Genomic DNA, 21335 nt, shown 5'->3' on the forward strand with positions numbered 1-21335 from the left:
CGGCTGGGCTTGAACCACGACAGAGAGAAAGGGAGAAATTCATTTGCAGAAGCTCACTAGGCTCAAGATAGATCCCTGCAAAGCTTGGGAAAACAGCTTTCTGTGGCTCTGCTGAGTTCCTGTCTAATTACTTAGCCAGACATGACCTTGCACAACTTCTATAATACAAAGGACTAGGAGATCTTCTGTGGTAAGCAGAGCCCTTAACTCTGTTCTCTAATCTCTGTTTCTCTAGCTGATGCCACCCTTTGCATAACTGTATATATCCCTGAAGCACCTAATTGAGCAATGGATTTGTGAGAGGATAATAACATTTGAGTTGTAGGAAGTAATTACACAGGAATGGTGTTACTTGTCTTTTTGTTGTTACATACAAATACTGTTATCAGAAGCCTCATTTCTATTCACGCGCCCTTTGGGTTGGCAGTTGTTACATGTTTGGTCACTGGAAGAAGGGAAAACCTAAGAGGCTGAACAGAGTGATGCTATTTACCTGTATTTTTCATGCAACTGGGAGGTGCGTAACTGTTCATTTGGTTTTCTTGTATGCACCTGGGCATCTGCCGTGTATGAAGGCATTCCCAAGGAACACGAGTGTGAGTGGCACCTTAGGAGAGCCTAGCAGGGAATCTGTCTACCTCTGCAAAGTGAACCTACGCTACTTGCAGCAACAAATGACAAGAACTGAAGGAACTGAAGTAGTGACATAGTGGCATAATGCAGTGGATTGTTCTGTGCTAAGAAACTGTTTCATTACAAGCCCTGCATTATATGGTTCTCGTTTTGTTTTTGAAAGCACTGTATAAATAGCAAATATTTTAGTTTGTATTGGTGATCTGGCATTTTAGAATTGCATTGCAGGGGACAGAATGGAATTATTTTTGAGGTGCATGACATCATGCATGTAGACTGTGGGGGCTGGTTGTTGGATGGGTTTTTTTTGGTGGTGGGTGTTTGGGGTTTTTTTGGTGCTAAATATGTCTATAACATGCAGCTCAGGAAAGAAAGGAGGTGGTCCAAGTTCTGCCACATTTTTGTTGAACAACATACAGATCCTGTGCTAATCCCTGTAGGTACTGGAGTCATTCACACTTCCACCCCTATCATACCCCTCTAGGACAAGCACAACCTGCCCCTAAATCTCAAACTGCCTCTGTGTGTCAGAAACAGCCTCTCACTTGCCCTGAAAACACAGCCTTTTCAGAGCACCTGGCCACAGCTGCTGCTTCCAAGTGCACAATGGTACTTAGATGCCACTTGCACATCAGCCTCTTAAATGTCTCCCTTCCCAATTTTTGCCTTTCCAGCAAAACAGCTGCTCTGCCTTAAAGGATGAAGAAAGGCCCACTGGTTCTTAACTGCCTTCTTCCCCAAGCAGCCTGGGAGATTGTTCTCTAACTAGCTGTAATTATCCTTTTCTGTAAACTAACCAAAGTACACTCTGATTTTGGTATTATTACGTTCATTAGCAAGCATCCTGTTTTGGATGTGTATGTATTCTGGGAATGTCCAGTCTATAAGAATGGACCGATTTGTGTCACAAATGTTGTTGAAATACACTGAGGAACAAACCTGTACCTGGTAACTGATCTGAAATGAAACCAATGATGTTAAGGACAGAATATCAATGGATGGTCAAGTTGCAGAGTAGATTTATGTGTGAACATCTTCTAAAAGCAAGGTACAAATTTTATTGTCCCAAAAGATTGTTTGATGGGAAGATTGTTTCTGAGCCTGTGCCTGCAAAAGATTTCTCCCCATGGTTCGTGTTTGTGGAATGATTTCTTGTTTGAGGTGAAGAGAGGATTCATCTCATGAGTGGTACTATTGGTGGTTTTGTGATGGAAGTGGGGTGCTACTTTTGCACTGGAGAATGTGAATAGAATGGAAGCTTCCCTTCATACCTTGACTCAAACATAATCTATAAAAAGAAGACTCAGCACACATTCTTTTAGAAAAATAATTTAAGAAAAAGTCTGAATCCTAGCAGATTATTTTTCTTGTTATTTTCAAGATACTCAGCAGTGTGGACTGCTCCATTTTCAGATGGATAAATGTGTGCAGCATGTGAAAGTGCTGCTGAATGCTTTTTAACATCTATGGTTCGGCCATCTACCTCCTACTCAAGCCCCTGGTTCTGGAGTTTTCTGCCCTGTCTCCCATAATAAAGAGCATTGAAGTGTGGCTGCTCCCCCAAGCACAGGCTAGTAATAGCTAGTAATGTTGATTGCTGGATAATGAAGGAGGTGACTTGAGGTTTTTTTTCTATCTAGTGAGATTATTCCAGTCAAAAGTATGATTTGAATTTCCAAGTGACTCTCTGTGGACACTCTTCTTATCATAATAGAGGCTCTTTACCCAATGTAGAATAATAGACTTCCTTAGTGGAGCAAACCACATCAGGAAAAGACGCTCTCAAAATTGTACAGGCGGAAAGCTATTGCAGAAAAACTTGTTCCACAATTGCCTTTTCAGTTAATTTCCTCTTGTATACAAGCTCTTTTTCAGAGCATTTTACATACATTTCCGGAAAGAGCACTTGATCATTGAGCTTGTGCACAGTGCTCACATCTCAAGATACCAGGCACTGCAAGTGCTAGAATCAGCCTGATGAGTATTCATATGCCTGGTTTGGCTAATAGAATTACCTGATCTGTTCTAATGTGCAAAATAGTTCTAACCGTATATGAGACTGCTGCTTTTGCTGGATGTTTTGGTATCTGTCTTACTGTACTGGATGAGGAGGCAGCTGAATAGAGAAGTTGTAGAAATGGAAATAAGAATTAAGAAATGAAATAGAAATATGTGTTTAAAAACAAAAGGCTTGCTTATTGCTCATGAAAGCATTGGGTTATTTACAGGAACAAAACCTCTAGAGTAAATGCTTAAGAATATGATGTTGCATGCCTAGGAATTTCAGATAATCTCTGAATATGACAATTCCCACATGGAAAATTGCAAGGAAATAATTGTCAACATTAATTGTCAAAAAATTCAATGCTGTTGAGTTCTGTCCAAGTTGCACACATCTTTGAAAATTACTCTGAGCAAATCTAACTGTACCCCCGGATACTACAGACTATGAAATAAGTTTCAAAGAGCCCTCAAAGAATAGTCTGTGGGCTTTTCACCATATCAGGTGGTTATGTCATTTGCAAAGTACAGCCTATACTTCCATCCTGCCACTGGTAACTTGAAATACTGATCTGCTAGTCTGCTGATGAAAATTATCTTGCTAATTCTTTTAAGTCAAAATGTGACTGTAACTTTTCCAGGCTTTTTTCCTTTTTCTCTTTTTGTTCTTTTTAAATGTAGTGATAGTTATGTGAGATTTAAAAAGGCAACCATCTTCTATTGTTCCATCTACTTTTCAGAAATAAAAAAATGCCTATTAAATGGTATTTTTTATATGCCACAGACATACATGTGTATGTGTGTGCATAGGGAAAAAATGAATGCAGTGTAAAACATGTGCTGTTATCTAAAAATTCAGGTATCTTAGCAGCAAACCTGCTCGAGAAACAGACATCCTTTTATTTAGTTTAAAGAAATATCTCTCTTATGTCAGATACAAAAAGTCTCCTTTGTTACTCAGGTGCCCTAGGCAACCAGTACATTTGCTATATGCATTACCGTATCAAGCCATCTCTGTATATCAATGTATAGACACATACATAAATGCATCTCTATGTATGTGGGTAAACAGACTTGTAAAGTAACCTTAAGTTATGGTTTCTGTATCTTCTAGCTATCCTTGTGCACTTTCAGCCTTTACCCAGAAATGGAGCTTGCCAGCTTTTTCAAGCTTTGTCTCTTTTTAAATAACCATTTGCATACATGGTATCCCCCAGTTCTTGCCTTACCTTCACATCATTGATGTTCATCCTTGTTCCCTCCTTCCCAACAAAGATATCATCTATGTCAACCAGAATATACCTATCCAAGGACAGGGTGAGCTTCTTCCCCGATAGGAAAGAGATGGCATCAATAAAGACCAGTTTGTGCAACCAGAAGGTCAGGTTGTTTCCAAAGAGGACTCTCTGAATCCCATCATGAAGCCCCAAATCTTGGATGACAGTTGCATACAGAGCAGCCTTTGGCAATGCTGTGAGGTGCTGTCTGGAGGTCTGCAGTTCAGCTGAAAGCACGGGTTGATAGGTGGAATGGTTAAACTGGAAAACTGTCCAATCTTCCCCAGGTAGTGGACCTTTCTCAACCCTTGGTGCTTTGGTAATGCGCAGCAGAGGAGACTGAGAGTTTACCACACAGCCTTTGAGGGCCACATTATTGTAAAGATGTAATGGCAATCCTTTCAGTTTTGTACTGGGCGAGCTGTTTTCATTGGCTTTATGAAAACCAATTAAGCTAACACTGTATTCCACACAGTATTTTTCCAGAAGCTCTCTATTCCACGAGTCCATGGATACATACTTTAAAATATTCTCATATATAACAATCATGTATTTTCCTCTTCCATTGTCTGTGAGAGGGGGAATGTCCCCCTTAGCTGGCGCAATGACCATGTGGTACTGAAATCTGCTGGACTCGAGGATGGCTATGATGTCTTGCCCCAGCTGGGAGTACTGGCTTTCCACGAACAGGAGGACAGTGGGATCAGTTTTAGATGGATCAATTGGCTTAGCTGTTTTCAGCTCCATAGACCTGTATGGTAGAAGCTTGAGGTCTCCACATTCCGCTTCTCCAGTCATTTCCACGAGGGCCATTTCCTGCTTGTAGCCAGTGTAGAGGTAATAGGCAGAAATGACAATACTTGCCAAGCAGAAGGTCGCCAGAAGAATGACCAGTGTTCTGAAACTTCTGCGGAGCTTCACGATTAGATTCATCTTTTGCAGGACTTCCAGCTTGCCGCTCTTTTGGACTTGCCTCTCTTTTGGTTCTCTCTTCCTAAAGTGCCATAGGAACAAGGAGGTGTGGAGGTGCTGATTTCCCTTCCAAGACGTTTATGTGACCATTGCAGTGCGTTTATGAAGCTGTCAGGGATGTTATAAAGCTGTTTGAGTGGGAAGTCAAAGGATCCAGAAAGCTAAATTGGAAGAGGTTTTGTCAGAATGCAGCAGCTGCCAATAATCAATGGAGAGGACTCTTAACATTATCTGCAACAAGAAACAGAAGAAGAGTAAATAAAATAAAATCCATAAAGCAATTAAAACCACATGTTGATAAAGCTGGTGATTGATACTGGTAATCTGAGTTAAGAGGGAAGTTTATGAACAGTTTGAGGAACACTCCATGTCACTTGTTTTTTTGATGTATTAAGATAAGCTGCATTAAACAGCTCTCCCATATTCCTAGGGTATAAACATAAAGTCTGAACATAACTTTTTGAGGAAAAGTATCCTCTTCATTTATGGACACTTCTTATCTAAAATGGTTCATGGCTATTGCAAATGGGAATGACTGAAGATTTCAGGACAAAATCAGGATAAAGTAAATATTTGTTAAATACTGGGCCACGTTCCATGTCAGTTTCAAACTACAGAAGTATTTTGAGAGGGGTAACAAATTCTGTGTTGGACTATGAAACTAATGAAACTGAAGTGAAAGGCATGAGAGGACTTTGATGAAAGATTTGCAGAACTTTTCTCTCCGGTTTCCATTCTGTACCTGGAGTGATCAGTACTTTACAGTCCATTTAAGGACTGTCTGAAATAACACCTCCAGGTGAAGGACTGGGGCTATGGTCTGTCCCTGCTGTGCTGTATGGCTGAAGTACAAGGTGCTTAAACCTGGCTGCCTGGCCAGCTCTGAAGCCCTTGTGCAATTCCTGGTAGTTCTGCCTAAATTTATGAAAAATTACTATTGATAAGAGTAAACCACGTGACTCCAAGGCAATTAAAGTTAACTAAATAAATAGCCTATGCTGCTCTATGGGCTGATACAGGAATTAACATCTTTCTGAATTATTTATATTGTTTACTTATTGGAACAATATGCAACTCTAAACAATGAATGACGTTTAAGCTGTAAGGAAGAAGCACTCTTTCTAGGCAGGTATTTGTCAATTGTTGTGTCCTCCTCCATTAACTCAGATTACACTTTTGAATTTCATTCTGAGAAGTATTCCTTCATCCTAAGCTTTACACCTAAAACTGGAAAATGCTTGTAAGAAAGACAGTGAAAAAATTTGTCTGGCAGTATATTTTAGGACTCTGGTACACAGTTCTAAGGAAGCTCTTGATTGTGTTGGTTCAGGATCTTGAAAATGCAAGTGAGTTTTTTTTTTTTTCTTGAAATGCTTTGTATACTGCTCTCCTAGTATTACTCTACTGCTTTTGGAAGCTTGTCAAGCAAGGAACAGAATGCTGAAGTAGTTGTGAATTAATAGGTCTACTTGCTCATGAGAGGCTTGTTGCTGCTCTCACAGTTTAGAGAGGGAGCTGTTGCTGAGGCTATTTGTGACTTTGCCAGGATCAGAATTCTATCTATATCTGCTTTACCTTTCTCAGAAGCTTGCCAAGAGATTAGTATGCCTGTATGGTGAGCTAGTCCATCAACAACCCTACTGTGTGTCACACGCTGGCCAAAAGGTGGTCAAAGTGGGTAGTTTATCCATGGACAGAAGTGAACAGAAATGAGAAAAATGTTCTGAATTTAGTAATGTCTCGTGTATCGAGAAGAAATAAAAAGAAATCACAGCTATCACTAGGAAATGAAAATCACCCTGATAACTGTAAGAATATTTGCCCCCCTTTGCTGCTTCCCTTGTTCTGCAGTTCTGTCTGCTTGCTGCAATCTTGCTCCGTATTGAAACTCCAATTAAGATTTTATCAAAAGATAAAACGGAATCAAGTGAAACATCCTCTGTGAGTTTTGGTGACATTGACAAGTCACTCAGCACGACTCTGAGGGTTTATTGGATCAGGAGGGTTGCCCTCTGTGAGAAAGGTGGGCAGTGTGCCCACAAAACAGCTAATTGCACCAAGCCTTAGTTTTGTTAGCATGAGACAGGCAGCTGTCTTGGAAACAAGAATTAAAAGCCCCTCTCGGACGCTGCAGCCTCTGCTTTCTTTCAGCACTAGAGGGCAATGTTTTCTTGCTTTTTAGCAGACGGCACCTGATTTCCTCCATGCGCAGAGCGGATAGGCTTGCCTGCCGGGAGGCTCTTTCCAGAAGGGTCTGGAAGTCCTCAGGGCAGGTAAAACACGTTAATTAAGACTCTTATGTGTAAAAATAAATAAAACATAGGACCTCTGCTGTAAGAAATCTGACACTAAATCACATTGAACGCTTACCGGATGTCTCAGCCTACACCTGGAGTGCAAGGGCACAGCATGCCTGGAGAACTAAAATTGCACACTTTTTCCTTACTGTTCTGTCCTGCTGGATTTCCCAGGTACTGGAATTGCAAGCTGTCCAAATGATGAGCCAGATCTTTGCTGCTGCTACTGCTTGTATTACTAAATGTAATATGTAAAACTAAATGGAAATGTAAAATATGAGAAGCTCCTGACTTTATACTAGCCAAAACAAAAATGTGGTCTTCATCCCAAATTATTTGATCCAAATAACATTGTAAAATCTCTTCCAGTTAAAATACTAGTAATCAGATTTAGTATAAGCTAGTAAATCTGTTGTATGTAGATGTTTTAATGTGCCAATATTCACACTTATCTAGATGTCTAAATATTAGAATTGATAAGGAATTTAAACTTGCATACAGAAACCTGGCATTGGAGCAGATCTCTTTTAATTTGTGCATTGTGTTTGAACTGCTCTCTTGAACTGATAATACTGTTCAGCAAAAAAAAAAAAAAGTGTGAAGTAATTAAAGTTTATGAAAATAAATCAGCTATATTAGCCATTAGTGGGACATTTTCCAAGGCATAATTGGAAGTTAAGTGTGGTTTGTGCCTTTGAAACTCTCCCTCTTAAAGTTCAACTGCTTTATATTTGCTCAGAAATTCAAATATCTTAGGAGTATTGCTATGCTATATTCATTTGAGAAACATGAAAATAGGCTATATTTCATAATTAGTGTTACTAATGTTAGTTTCATTTTAGACATGGGTGTCTGAGGTCCTGTATTCCTATGGTCACCAGTCAGCATTTACTGACTCTTCAGGGGTAAAGTCCAAAGCTGGCTACACTGGATCAAGGTTACAGTCATCCAGAGCATAATGTAGATCCTCAATCTTGCATTCAGCCGACCTCTTAGACATGGGGCCTTTCCCCAAAGAGCAGATCTCTGCAGTGTAACTTCGTTGTGATGCTATACCCATCTGTGGGAACTGTAATTTTTCTTCAGTCAGCCAAAGAAAAACAAAGGTTTAAAAATTACTGCCTCCTTATTAAACAATACTTCCTGCTTCCCCTTAAAAAATGCATTTGGTTGATGATTAAAGCATACTGATTTTGAACATTGATCGAGTGGGAGATTAGGACTCAACTATTTAAAACCGATAGCAAAATAGTGAAGAGAAACAGTCTCTTATGAATACCATGTGTTACCATTGCATTGGCAAACAAAGCTGATTCTCTCATGATCCACTTCCTTTACTCAGACCTTCTCACAGGGCTTAGTGATTTAATAAGCATCTTGGCCAAATTAGGTGCAACTAATCAGGGTAGGAAATACAGACATTGCAGAAAACAGTTACACATTCTGAAAGTAGCTGTTAATTGCTAATAAGGGATAGCTGAAATAATGAAGTTATTGCCTGGGTAAATGTGGGAAACTCCATTAAAAGTGAGCGTTGCTGCCTTCATAATCTCTGGAGAAAGAGGTGATAAGCAAGCAGTTTGGCTCTGGCAGGAGGCTGCCAGCCTAACCAAAGAGCAGGGTCAGGGCACTGTCTCACAGAGCTGTTGTAAAGCTCTTCTCCTTTCCTTACCTTTTCTTGTAGGTAGGCTAAGGGTCTAGTTCAACTTGTGGAAAGCAGAGATGTTGATGTTAAGCAGTAGTTGTGTTTATCTATGCTACGAATCAAGTTAATAGACTTCGCATCTGCAGCAGGTAAGAGCATGGTGTTGATTCCAGTGCAAAGTGGAGGAGCAGGATGCTTGCTGGACTTGCATCACCACAATACAGTCATTCCTAATCTCCTGTCTGCACCAGCATGCAAGGCTGCTCTTGTGGAATGCTCTACGCGTAATCCATCTGGAGGTAGGTAAGAGGTCTCTTTCCATCCTATTCCAACAGATGTCAGAGAGTCTTTGTTTTCTGTATCTGAAATTCCCTTTTAGGCTGAAAAAATTAATGTAAACTTTCCTCTTTTCGTTCCTTTATAAGCTTTTATGACTTCTGCCATTTATTAGTATCCCAATGGTCAATGATACCTACTTGCTACTCCTTACATATGTCTGCTCATTCAATATAGAAACAAGCAAACTGGCTTGAGTGAAAAGTAACTTTTGTTGACCATTAGGGAAAGTTCAGGGTTTCTATTCACACAGAGGGAAAACAGCTATTTTCTTCTCAGAAAAGTTACCTTTTTACTGAGCTCATGAAACTCGGGCACTTCTTGAAAGTGGCTTTTTTCTTTTTCAGTATCTGCAAAGTTGCAGTGTGTTTTGTGTTTATAAATGTGGCTTTGCTCAGGAGGGGTGTTGCTGTCACCTGCTCATAGTTTGTCATAGGTTTTAGAACACTCTTTTGCCTAGGATAAGGACTGGTAAAAGCTGTTGCAGGTCTTCTAACTTCGTTCTAACTCCACCTTACAATTTCTGAGTGGAGAGGCTGCTCAGCACTTCCCCGTCTTGTTTATTTTCGATGCATAATCATCTCTAAGTTAAAACACCAATGTTCCAGTAGTTTTAGCAATTTGATCAGTCTGTAAGGCACACGTAATTTTGTGTGATTTGAGAAAGCTAAATGATGCCATAGGTCAAAGTCAATAATCAATGAATATAAAGCAAAGTGCTTGAAATACCTCAATAACTTGTGCAGTCGATGAAAGCTGGCACGGTTGTGTGCATGAAACGATACTTGCAAGCTAGCTGTTTGACCCTCTTGACTTCTTATTTCTTTGGCTCTAAACTCTTCCAGATTATTTCAGAACTTGGAGCTTTGAAGAAAAAAGGCTCTCTGGTGGAAAGGTGGCTAAAGGCATGTTTGGAGATAGGTTTCATACATGTATGTGTTCTCACACATGTATACAGGTATGCACACACACACACCACCTTACAATGTGTGTAAGATAGTTGGGGAAAATGGTGTAAAGGTACTTAGGAAAGCTGTAAACTTTTCACTCTTGATAATCTGGTAAGATCTGATAGCTGCAGACAGGTTCATGCAAAGTTACTTGTGTATCTCTCCAGGACCACCAAAGTTGATCTGGTTTTATCATGGTTAGTATTGTCAAGTATGATCTGAAGCATGCTAGTAGAGTGGTTAATTTTTAGTGTTTTACTTGTCTGTGGACTGAGAAGGGGAATTATGATCAGAGTGAACCCTGTAAGAATTATTTCTATTCCTTTAATACTTCAAAAGGTGTGCAGATAGCCACTACTGACTTGCCACAAGTCCCCCTTTCTAGAACACATAAAGATAAATGTACTGTTGTAGCAGCACGTAACAAACATATTTTGTTATTATTTCACATGTAATCTGAAGTAGCTGACTCATCAACTGGTTTGGGTTTTGGTTTTTTTCTTATTGATGCTTTTAGACAGGTGATTATAACCAGGCTAAGAATGTTGTGACTATTCAGCCTGGAGAAGAGGAGTTGTGTGGAGACCTCATAGCAGCCTTCCAATATCTGACGGGGGCCTACGGGGATACCAGAGAGGGACTCTTCATCAGGGACTTTAGTGGTAGGACAAGGGGTAATGGGTTCAAACCTAAACAGGGGAAGTTTAGGTTAGATAGAAGGAAGAAGCCCTCTACTGTGAGGGTGGTGAGACACTGGCACAGGTTGCCCAAAGAAGTTGTGAAAAAAAAAAACCTGGCAGTGTTCAAGGCCAGGTTGGACAGAGCCTTGGGCAACATGGTCTAGTGTGAGGTGTCCCTGCCCATGGCAGGGGTGTTGGAACTAGATGATCTTAAGGTCCTTTTCAACCCTAACTATTCTATGATTAATGAGAGTCCTCACACAGATACTCTATGTGAATCTGTGGGAGCCTTCTACAGATATAAACTAATGAGACTGTAAGGAAGGTATTGCTCTTTCTGCAAATACTCACAGAATTGTTACCTCCTTTGATTCTCCAGCCCATATGTAGTACTTTGCATTCCTTAACTCCTAGGAGAAATTTGTTGTAAGACCCATTAACTTCTAACCGTCCCACAGTCATTCGGACCACCCAGAAATGCACGTAAATATCCCGTGTGTGATGTTTCAGTGATGTTTCCTTCAAATGTCACAATTTATCACTGTTTTTGAACGTAAGTAGTTGTAATATTCTCTCAGAAATCAGACTACTGATTTTTCTTGAGTGTCAGGTGTGAAATTAGTAATAATTTAAGTATAGTCGCAGGACCATGCAGGAAGGGAGAATGTGTACATATATATTTCTTGTTTCTTGATAAAGTGGCTGTAGACACCATTGTAGCAGGTAGGGATTAATGACCACATTCACCTTTTCTGCAGCTCCCTATGTGGCAAAAATGTTGTGTAGCAATATCAAAACATATCACTTTATCAAAATATACCAAAATATACATAATATTTAGATATCAGGCAAAACATTTAGCTTCATGGCCAGATTTAAAATAAGAAAATGATATGTTCTCAGTGCTCTTTCCAATAAACGTGTCATCTTGCCTGAGTGATGGTAGTAAGATCTATCACTTTTCACCAGTAACTCAATAAACATTCAAAAAAGCTAAATAGCTTTATTCTTGGGTACAGGCTTGACTTTTTCAAGGTCATTTGGCAGACCCATGGCTGAGCTGGAAGCAATAGCCACTTATTCTTGCATAGTGTCTGTCCGCAGACAGATGTCTTTCCAACCTTCACAACATCAGTAGAAAAGTAACTGAACTACCAAGGATCAAAAGAAGGTTTTGAGGTGATCTGAAGGTCAGAAGCCTACTGATTAAGCTATGATGTCAGAGCCAAAATGTCATGGCAGAAAACTGTGGCTGAAAACATGACAGAGATTTCCATGGTACAAAGTTGTGCGTGACCTACAGGATCGAGTCCTTGGAGCTGATGCTTTGCTTTCCCAGTGGGATTAGTGGAGAGTGCAGGTGTAATGAATGTGCTGTGATTGCCTGAGCCCTTTTGAATGAAGCTGGTGAATAAAAGCAGGCTTCATGTGTTTTCCTGAGACAGCCTGCAAAATATTCTTTCTGACTTGATGCAACAAATCTTCTGATCTTGCTTGGTTAATGGCTTTTCATCACTTCTCAATTCATAGTTTAATGCTTCAATGGAAGCCAATTTGAATTCATTTAACTTTTCAAATAAAACTTTTGTGAGATGATCTATCAGATATTTTATTACTGTTTTCTACTTTTATAAGGCTGTCAATTAGCTATCCAGTTTCAATAGAATGATTTGTATGGTGAATTCAGTTGAGAGACAAAATTTGTGCATATAATATAATGGCTGTCTAACTAGAACTCCTTAAAGTCAATCAATGCAGTAGTCATCTTGTTTGATCATATATACAAGCTAAGGCATGTAAAAAAAAAAAAAAGACAAAAAAAAAAAAAACAAAAAAGAAAAAAAGCAGCTTTCTGTGGTTCTATTAATATATAGATAACTGCAGGTTTTCTGTGTCTGTATTTTTAAAATTTACCAAGGATTATAGATTTGCTGGATAGCTATTGAAACTTTTCTTTTTGGAGCTTTCTTACCCCAAAGAGGTTAAAAGCTCCCTTTTTAATGAAGAGGCCCTTTGCCTACAAAGACGTAATCACAGGCTCTGGAGCAGCTTATTACAAGCTAAACTCTTTGTTTTTTGTATTTTTTGTTTTCCTGCACTTTGTTTTCCTATTGCTTTTATGGGACCAAGAAATGTTTGCCACCATACAAGATAATTGAAGTGTCTCCATCCTTATATCAATGACAATATATATCACTGAATAACATGTTTTGTGGTAACTGTATCCTGTCACAGGGACTAGTTGTGAGAAAGTCTGATGTGGTCGCATCTGTGCTAGGAATTAAAAGAAGGAGGCCACTATTATTGTTATTGAGAGGATTTAATAGAAAAACAGGTAGAAAGCATAGTGAGTTGGGTAGCAGTATCGTCTAAACCATGACAACCTAGCAGGTCTTAGCCAGCAAGTAGTGGTGATGGCAAGTAATGGATTTCAAGCAAAGTAAGGCAAGCAGAGTGAATGAAGACAGGGTGGCTCTCCACATGCCACAGTCCGAGTTTTGTGCTTGTCTGAGTGTGCTTTTGGACTCCCAAAGAGCGTTGTTCTGAAGAGAAAAATTCAAACAGTCATTTCTACCCTGCTCATAAAATACTTGCATTAATCACTGCTTTATTACATGACAGTTTGGGGGCAAGAAGTTATGTTTATAATAGCTCTCCTGTCTTTTTCCGTAAATGTTTAAATTGCTTAAGTTAAAGTCTTAGTCCAGACTAGGTTTCAGGCTGTTATTCAGAAAACTGTGTCTTATTACAAGTTCTTTAAAACTGGAAGGATTAGCTTTCTGTAGGAACCAATTATGGCTGCACATATTACTGTTGTCAGTAAAACTAATCTAGATGGAAAAACTTCATAATGTTTTAAAAATACTACAATACCAAACTCACTTGAATGTATTAAAGTAGTTCAGACTCTGCCAAGCAGACAAAATAGTCCAAGGAATGATTATGGAAGATATTGATACAAATTCAACTTCTTTTTATCTTTAAATGATTGAATAGGTATTGTTTGCCTATCAAGAAGAAAAATGCCTAGTGGTGAGAGGATAAGGCAGGGAGCTGAGTTTGGTTTCTTCCTGCCACCAACATCATGTATTGCCTTCTGGAGCCCACTGATTTCCCTTTTTTTTTTTCCCCTTCAGTACTTCAGTTTTCCAGTCTGCATTGAAGGAATAATATCCTTTTCTACCTTTACATGGACGTTAGCTGTAAAATGTTTGAAGTTCGTTCATGTTTGGTCAAATGCATATAGTGTCGATATTGCAAATGGTGCATATAAGAAAGCCAGTTCAAAATTCATACTGTCATGTACAGTCACATGTATCTGCAGTGTTCGCTTCCTTTTCTTTCTTAGTCTTCATACCCTGGTTAAATGGCTCTATGTTCGTTTCTGTCACTGTTTTATGTGGCTTCTCTGAGAGAAGCCACTTTGTCAGTCAAATGTAAGATGTCTTTTGAGATTTCTGGTGTGTCATCTGTGACCTATAGATACTGTTTTGCTTTTGGTTCATAATATAAACAAATACTTTCTTTGGAAGAATCTAATCTTTTTTTTTGTCTAGATAAAGTTCAATTTAGAAATGCCACTAGTAGGGTAAGGGTCCTCCTTGGGAATTCAAGGGACTTTTTGTTGAGTCACGAGAAGCTCAGAGACTGGAACTAGAACTAATGCCATTAGAGCTATGTGATAGCATATCGAGGCTTTGATTAACCTGCTGTTTTGGTGAAAAATCTCCGTTTATTGAACTACTGAGGCATTAACTTATTTTTGGAAGCAGGGTGGTTGTGACCATACAGCCCCTTCACCAGGCTCAAATGAGTTATGTTTCTTTACATACCTATTCTCTCCTGTGGGCTGGGTACACAACTATGTGGCGTTTTCTAACATTCATCTCCAGGATGCACTTGGAAGTGGAAATCCAGCTTGGATTTCTACTTTATGGTAAGGTCTTACAAGCCAACAAAATGATGTCTCATTCATTGACATAATGATACATTGAAATCCATAGAATTCTGGTTTAGATGCTATATACATAGATATTTAATTTTCTGCCTGAATGTACATATTTTCCATGGAGGAGAAACCCTTTTTGGAAGTACTTTAGTTAAAAATCTGAATGTGCAGAATGACTGCTGCTGATTTGTGCTGGCACATGGAGATCGCTCCAAAACCGGTGAAGAGTTAGTCCTAAGGGAGTCTGAGAGTGTCAAGAGTTGAGGCATGCACTGCTTAGTTTGTCACGCAGACAGTACATACCACAGAGGCCTCTTGATCTTTAATTGTGATTTTTTTTTTTTTATTTTTTTTTTTTCTTCTTCCCCACCCCTGGGACAAATTGTAGTAACATGCACTCTTGCAGGTAATTTAGAATTAGTAACGTATGGGAATAGAAGATGCAGTTGCTCTTGTGTTAGAAGATGAAGTTCCAGAATCACTGCTTTTCAGTTATTAATGAGATAGACCTTCTAAAGGTCTGTCAATTCAAAACGAACCTGGACCGTCAGTTGCTAACAGTAGTTACTGGTATGTGCTGTGCCCTGTGCAGGAAGGGATTGCACACCCATAACAGTGCAATTGTGTGGGGTAGGATAGTGAAATCATTCAAAATGGCACAGCAAATACAGTCTACTGATTAGTAATGAATAAAAATGCCCTCGTCTGTTATAGCAGCTATTTAGGTAGGTAGAGTGTGCATAGACTGGCGAAAGTATCAAGGTAGATGGCTCTGGGTTTTTTGGGTGGTTTTTTTTTCTTTTTTAAAGGAAGCTATGAGGGTTTGAAAATGAGAAGTGACCAGTAAGTGTAATTTCTGTATCTTGCCCAGAAGCCTAGACACTACTGTATTTTCCTCTCATTTCCAAAACTTTCTCTGTGAATTACTGACCACCTGCCCTCCCCTCTGGTGGTTTAAGGGGTGATAAATATCACAGTGAGAGAGAATAAATTCAAAGAATACCCTCAGGCTCTGGAACTGGAGCTCTGGCCTTCTCCTTGCAAAATACAGTCCCACGCAAAAAGAAAGGATGCTGGATAAAACATCCCTGAAACTAGAACATAGAGGTAGGTGCATATTTCATGAGACTGTTTTAACTTTCCAAAGTCTCCTCTTTTATGGCCAGCAGCTATTATTAATTATTTATCAGAACACTTATTTATACACTAAAAGCTAAATGCAATCCTTTCAGTGGAAGCCCAGCAGAGTGCGGGCTGAAATAAGTAGCTGTAGATACTCCTTCAGGACGATTTGTTTCATGCCCAGTTCTGCTCAGGGAAGACCCCGTTAGCATTATTCTGTCTACTGTGTGTCTGATAATGATATATACATATGGGAGATTAAACCCCAACCATTAGTAAAACTCTGTAGCTGTAGATGCATCAGCCCTGAGTATTAGCTGTGCGTGCATTTCTCAGTGCTCTTGTGGGATGTGACAGGATGGCAGATGCTCCTCTCATCCTGTGGCTGCTAAGAACTAACTCTGAAGTCACAAGACTGTCCTAGCAGAAATTCTGCACTAGCAGCTTTGGGTGCAGTAGCATGCACTCTGTAAGGTTACCTGTAGTATGGCCTCAGACAAATGCATCAGCAGCTGTATGTGTACAGATTTGGAACTGCTGTCTGCATTACACTGTCTGTTTTGGGGCTGTCCTAGGGAATACCTTGTCTTAGTGTGTTTTGGGGGAGGAAAGAAACTTGCATGGTAGCTTCCCTGTGACACGGAGAAGCTGGGAAAGCGAAGACTTCCCTAGGTTGTGAAAAGCAAACCAAAGATTTGGCAGGTTTTCCCTTGGCCAAGCTAAGTAAGCCAAGTACAGTTCTTACTTCATCAGCTTCCAAGGAAGAGGAGGGAACTACTTTCTTTTTGCTTCATTTTTCATGAAAGAAGCCCACCCTGCTCTGGCTTCTACAGCTGTATTTGCTCTGGCTCTGCAAAACCCATCCTTACAGCCAAGGTGGGAGGATCATTTTGTTCCACTTGCCTACACTTGGGGAAAGCAGTTGGGACACTTCCTGTAGCCAGAGGGAAGGAAATAGATGTAAATATTTCTTTCAGAATTGAGTTTACATCGTCTCATCACAATACATCTGGGGCCAGTTGTGTTTTCTCTCATCAAATACTGATATGGTTGTGCTGTTGCCATGTGGTTCTGGTGGCAGTACTGTTTAGATAAAATATTATTAGTTTTCTATAGTAACTGTTAATTTCAGAAGAAGCTGTGATTTCATTGTAATTATTACTGACAGTAGTTGTAATAAGTGTTTGGGATTGATGTGCATGGGTTTCGTTTTCTTCCAGCAGCTGAGCTTCTTTTTTTTTTTTTTATAGCCAAATCAAATTTTCTAATTTAAATGTTGACATAGATGGAAAATAAGTTTTGTATCTAGCAGTCTCCTGGCTGGCTTACACTTCATGAGGTGAATTGCTTTAAGATCTCGATAGGAGTAGATTTGTTGCTGTGATAGAGGCATTCTTCAGCCTTTCTCCAAATGTGAGACTTCATACTCCAAATGATTTCCAGCACAGAGATCCTCCTTCACCCATAGTCCAGTGGCTCAACCTGCTCTAATGGACTTCAACGGTATCCTAGGACTGAGAATAAGGGATCTGCTAAACTGCCACCTTATACTGTATTCCTTCAGTTTTGCATGTGGTTTCAAACCCAGGTTTCTGTCACCTTGGAAAGTGTGGAGAGCCCTTGGCTCATCTTAAGCTCAGCACCCTTTTCCTGAAATGACTCCACAGACAGGGGAAACAGCAGTTTTCTGCACAATTATGAGTTATCCTTTCCTTCAGCCACCCATGACCCCAGCTTGAAATGCTTTGCTGCTCTTGGCCCACGGTTTGCTTTTTTCAGAAAAGCCAATTTTGCAGATATGGAAAGCAGTTTCTTGGATTCGCCTAAGAAGCTGAAGCATTATGAAAGCTTTGCAAAGCAAACACTTGATGGAAGCAAACATAGTGTATACACACAGGTGAAGCTCAGCCAGCCGTGTGTTTGGATATAGTCAAATCAAAATTGTTTGTGGGCTAAACCAAAGATTTGGAGCAGATTATCTCTTTTGGAGGGGTAAGAGATCATTACATTCTTTCCCTTATTGTTTGTAGAAAAATAAAACGAGAAACAAATCTCCTTCTGGTGGCATATGGTCAAATGTAATTTTTTGTTTATCCAGCTGAAAACTCATAGTCATGACTACCAGTAACTCAACAGCATTTTCTTTGATCAGCATTGCCCTGGGTTTGCAATATACATCCATGTTATCCTTCAAGTATCTCATTATACCTCTGAGATAATTCCTATGCTGTAAGGCTTCAAATTAAATTAAAAAAAAAAAAGTCTTTACTATTAGCATATTTTTCTCCCACTTATACTGGATAATAGTTGAACTCTTAGAGAAAATCATGATTCCTGCATGCTGCTACATCAGCTAAGTTTGATCAGTGCCATTACAAAGAGCAATATAGCAGATATCTCAGCCTCTAAATATCCATAAAGTTTTAATAGGCCTTCCAGAAGTTTATAGTATGAGCTACCAGGGTGTTCAGTCTGAAATGGAATTGTACATGGAGGCATATATATATATGTCTGTGGTCAGTCACTTGTGCATCCTGCTCTGGGCTTAAATCTAACCCTTCGGATTTGATTTACTTGAAGGAAATGTAAGTTAGAGGAGCATTTGTCTGGCCTCCCAGAAAATAGTGGTGTCAACAAGACATTAAGATACTTCTGCTTTCATTTCTGAGGCTTTCAGACATGAGGCGTTTATTATGAATCAAAAAAAATGGCCATGTTCTGAGGAAATGGCACAAAAACTAATACACAATGTTAAACTTCTGCACAGAGCAATGCTATTAGGAACATCTAATCTGGTTTAGCAGATCATATCATTTGAATTTGTAAGATTCAGAAGAAAACTGAAAGCCAAGAATTTCCTTAGTTAGATGTGACTTGGCATTTCTCCCCCCTTCTTTAGAGCAGCATTTCAGAAAGCAAGTCAGACAGTGCAGCTTGGCTGATGGTAAAACTGGCATGATGAAAGTATACAGACATGATGGGGCAAAACAGAGAAGCATCTGGCAACATTCCCAACTATTTAAACCTTATGAACAAGGAGGTTCTGCTATTCTTCCACAAGCTGAACATCTTATAGCAGGAGGACCATAAACTGAAGAGATGGTGTGCAAATGACTTATTTCTCTTTTTATATTTTGCTCTGGTTACATTCAGAAGTGTAAAAGTTAGGATAAGCTGCTAGATGGGGTAGGCCAGATTCTGCAGCATTTATTCACAGGGAGAAAGGGTCCAATCATTGTGATTGAGAGCTGCAGAAGTTAGTAAAAAATGACACAGTAAATTCCCTAGGGAAAAAAGAACTTAATGAGTGTGGGTTTTCATATGTATGTGTGGTTACATTAGTGTAGAGTTTGAAGGAAGGAGACTTCCTCACCTCTATAAACATTTCTCCTTTGAGTGTTTATTCCCAGCAGCAATGACTTCGAGCTGATGTGTCAGCTTTAAGACAAAAAGGCAGGGCTGCCCCTGTGTTCTGGCTCTGTAGTCATCTGAAAAAGCAAACACTGATTTCTTCAGTTTACCTCTTACTACCCGAAACAATACTTGCTTCCACATTATGAATGATCATGCTGCTTAAAAAGAAATGTTGCTGACAGATGTTGTTTGGATATCAAACCTCTGGAAGAGAGTAGATCTGTGGGTCTTGGCTTCCTCAATGTACAGTTACTCTGACATTAAATAATGCATGTTTACTATATATCCCTGGAAAGCTTTCACATTGTCATTTTAATACACTAGTTTTGCATAAGTTTGCTAAATGGTAGCAAATAAAAGCAAAGTGTATGAAGTAGATTAAAGCAGAATTGCAGCCTTACTCTCTTTTTTTTCCTCACATAACTCCCATGCTTTAACTTCTGTGGTCTTTCATATATTTAGCCAGACAGCTGTTTCCCCTCAGAGGGCATGCATCTTGTTTACATTGAGGGCACATGCATGCAAACATGGAAAAGACTATCTCAAACTTTCAAATAATCCTTTGAATGCCAGGTTCTTGACAGCTTTCTGAAGTATTTACTGTACATAATCAGGCACTGTGTGGATATTTATACCTGTTAATGAACTGTTTTCTTGTCTCTGAGTATAGGCACTATCTATATAGTTGTGTGAATATATACTCAGAAGCATAGGTTAATGTAGCAATACGTGCAGAAGCTGAACAATAGCTTACCTAGAGAAGAATTTCTCTTCCTAGTGTGCAGGGAAGAGGCATCTGCTATTCAAATCTCTTCACATGGCTCCAGGTAAACTAGGAAGAGTTTTCGATAGATAGCAGCTGTCTGAGCGGCATCTCGGGAAGATTCCTCTTGCTCCAGCTCCAGTAACTGAACTCTACCAGCACAATCACATCTCATTTACACAGAGACCGTCCTTTTCAAAACAAGCAGCCAGCTGGAATGATTCAAACCTCTGTTCAGCACACTGTTAAAAATGCAGCTTCCTTCGTGGATGTGGGGATTACACCGTAGAGCAGCCAGGCTACAGCTAAAAGGCTGTGAGAACTATTTAATCACCCAAATACCGGCTGCTCCCATTACTACTACCGGTGCTGCTGCTGTGCCTCCTGTTTGCTGTAGTCAGCCTTCTTCTCTCTCATATCTACAGGAGTATCGAGGCAGCTTTGCAGGGTTTTGATTGGCAGAAGCAGCCAATTCCTCCAGCTAATCAACCCCCAGACTTTCAAGGACTCGGAGCTGCTCTGATGTCATTCCAACTGAGGGGGGGATGCTTCACGTGAGGACGAGGACGCAGCAACAGAGGCTAATTTGGAGATGAGCTGCATTCCTCTCCCACTGCTGTGATTGATTAGATGCTCCAGGAGGATTTGCATAATCTGTCATTGTGCAGTTGGACCACCTCCCCTCCTGCCTGCCCGCCCAAAATGCGGGAGGAAAATGCCATTTCCAGCTTCCGATTTTACACCTGGAGTCTGCAACTGAAAGCCTAGGAAAAAAGGGAAAGTTGAAAGAGTCATTTTTAGGCAGGAGAATGCTCAAGCCCCTCAGCTCCTCACACCACCCCAGATGCTAAAGGAGGCTCAAGAAAATCGCAGTACTAGAAGGCTTTTTGGTCCTATTCTTGTTAGGTCACTGATAAGATCACCTTGTGCAACAAAAGGTAGATCTTAATGCATGGTCAAAATCAAGCAGAGGTTGCCCAGCAAGTTGGTTACCAGTGATCTCCCTGACACCACCTCTAGATGGATACTGGCAAACATGCAGCATTCAGAGGTGTAAAGTATTTTCCTACTGCATGCAACACAAATTCCATCTATTTGTTGCATAATTTCTTATTAACATTCTTTATCTTATCCAGCTGGAGATGAAACCTACTTCCATAGCCAAGAAACATGATTATTATATGACTTTAAATTATATTACAGAGGAAAAATGAAACACTTTCTATATTAAAAAAATTCAATTTTACACCAATCTAATTTTTAGTTTTTGCCAGCTTGACACCTTTCGCTCCAAAA

At 39.8% G+C, this 21335-nt stretch overlaps 1 protein-coding gene across 1 annotated transcript; it reads right to left on the bottom strand.

The window, feature by feature from the left end:
- Window positions 1-131: 131 nt before the first annotated feature.
- Window positions 132-4844, bottom strand: LOC104409584 (bifunctional heparan sulfate N-deacetylase/N-sulfotransferase 4-like; the record flags this gene model as incomplete). Its single annotated transcript, XM_010019495.1, has 2 exons — window positions 3870-4844; window positions 132-207 (listed from the first exon to the last, which is right to left on the bottom strand). Coding segments are annotated over exons 1-2 (1051 nt in total), but the record flags the coding sequence as incomplete, so codon positions are not given.
- Between the last annotated feature and the right edge of the window lie 16491 nt (window positions 4845-21335).

Source organism: Nestor notabilis, unplaced genomic scaffold (genome assembly GCF_000696875.1).
Source record: "Nestor notabilis isolate BGI_N333 unplaced genomic scaffold, ASM69687v1 scaffold11138, whole genome shotgun sequence".
NCBI classification, from domain to species: Eukaryota; Metazoa; Chordata; class Aves; order Psittaciformes; family Psittacidae; genus Nestor; species Nestor notabilis.